At 37.7% G+C, this 2,054-nt stretch overlaps 1 protein-coding gene across 1 annotated transcript; it reads left to right on the top strand.

Moving 5' to 3' along the window:
• Nucleotides 1–250: 250 nt before the first annotated feature.
• Nucleotides 251–1,894, top strand: LOC145988043 (putative glutamate receptor). Its single transcript, XM_083122880.1, has one exon. The coding sequence runs from the start codon at nt 251–253 to the stop codon at nt 1,892–1,894; it is 1,644 nt and encodes a 547-aa protein (XP_082979006.1).
• Nucleotides 1,895–2,054: the final 160 nt, after the last annotated feature.

Consider the following 2,054-nt stretch of genomic DNA (forward strand, 5'->3'; position numbering starts at 1 on the left):
ACATTTTATATGTACGAGCAGTGAATGGTCAATTCTCAAATCACGTATGGATGATTATGAACAAATTGCTCACCAGTTGTCGAAATCAATTTCCAAGTTGATTGACATTTACTTTCAAGAATCTCAACTGGCTTCCATTATCTTCGAAATGGACAATCAAGATCATATGTTGATTGTTCAACAATTCGTTCAAATTTCCTGACTGTCTAATCTGGTTGCTACACAGAAGAGTCCTTGCAAACAAGATATTATGACAGAAAAGGCGATATCGCGGGATTCTGACTTCATAATTTTACTATCTACTGGACAAAATTCCTTACGGAAACTTTTATGCAACGAAGAAGATTCCTGGTACTGGAGCAACAGATCAAAGTTCCTTGTCATAGTAACAACCTCAGGAATTGTTACTGAAACTAGTAGCTTAGATTTATTTTACGTTCTCTGGCAGAGAAATATTCTCAAAGTAGCTCTCCTCGTGGTCAATCTTAAGTCTGCTTCGGTGAGTAGGTCCCATGTCACTGAACATGGTGATAGGGTTCTTGCAACTTCTTTCAACCCATTTCTGAATGTCACATATACGGATTATCCAATCGTACGAAATGTACATGAGGCGAAGAGGATCTTTTCTGAAGCGTACTCTCCTTTAAAAACTGCCAATCTTCAAGGGTACACGTTAAAAGCAACCAGCGAACAATTTATCTTCTTACCCTACTTTGCCACTTGGAAGGAAGAAGGACTTGTTAAATCAGATGGCTATTTCATGAATGTTTACGACGCTTTAAAGGTGTCGATGAACTATACGATGGATTTGGTGGCGTTTCACAATGAATTGCACGAATATAAACTTCCAAATGGAACATGGGTATCCATGATTGGTGACCTTGTGAGAAAAGAGGCGGATCTCACATTTGCCGGTTTGGGATTCCTCTATGAACGATACGGTGTGGTGGAGTATGCAGAGTATCTATTAGCAGATGGTCAATCGATTTTGGTACATGTTGGTAAAGAGGTTCCTCTGTGGTTATGTCTAATACTATTTTATGGAACAGATGTATGGATTACCATTGTAGCTGTACTCTTGATTATGTCAGTAATATGTAAATTCATTCAGTACATTATTTCCTTCTATGAAGAAGAGAAAACCTCGGTATTATCTACTTTTTACTTGTTCAGAATCTTTATTCAAGTGTCAGGAACCCTCCCTAGAAACCATGTGCTGAGAATTATAATACTCTTCTGGACTTACTACAGTTTTGTAGTTACAGGTCTGTATCAGGGAAAAATAGTGAGCACTCTCACTGTTCGGAAACATTTTCCAAACATTGAAACTTTAGAACAATTAGACCGTTCAGGAATGTCTCTCCAGGGTGTCAATTTTTTCAAAACCGTACTGAACGTCAATACTGATTCACTTATGAGTTCTCTACACGATAAGTACCAAGTGAATGCAGACTATGAAAAGCTAGTTAGAAACATATACTATGGCGAGGAATATGCAGTAGTAAGCAGCAGAGACAACTTGGAATATGAATGTCACAAGGCACGCACGTGCCCTAGTTGTCCCTCTCCTTTCCATATCATGGATGAGGATATTGGTTTTCATTTGGGAGGTCTTGGAGTACCCAAGGGTTCCCAGTACGTGGATAGATTCAACATCCTTATAAGGAGACTACGTGACGCTGGCTTCATACATAAGTGGCTATTGGACAGTATAAAGAAATCTAAGCCTGTCGGCATTTGTGAGTCTCCATGTGATGAGGAAATCGTACTCTCCATGAGGCATGTAATGCCAAGTTTCTATCTTTTGGGAATTGGGTGTTTTCTTGCTATAATCATAATGTCTGTGGAAATTGTTATGAATAAGTGCACCAACATACCATCAGGACTGGGCTAGAAATAACGGTATGAATTACGTATAATCCAGCTAAATCAAATCAAATAATAAAAGCTTAATAAAAATTTTGTATACAAAATATTGTATGAAATCCTAGATATTTGTGCAGGTTCCAATAAATATTTCTTATTTTTCTGTAATCTTCGATAATATGGTATTT

Source organism: Lepisma saccharinum, chromosome 5 (genome assembly GCF_977018435.1).
Source record: "Lepisma saccharinum chromosome 5, izLepSacc3.1, whole genome shotgun sequence".
NCBI lineage: Eukaryota > Metazoa > Arthropoda > Insecta > Zygentoma > Lepismatidae > Lepisma > Lepisma saccharinum.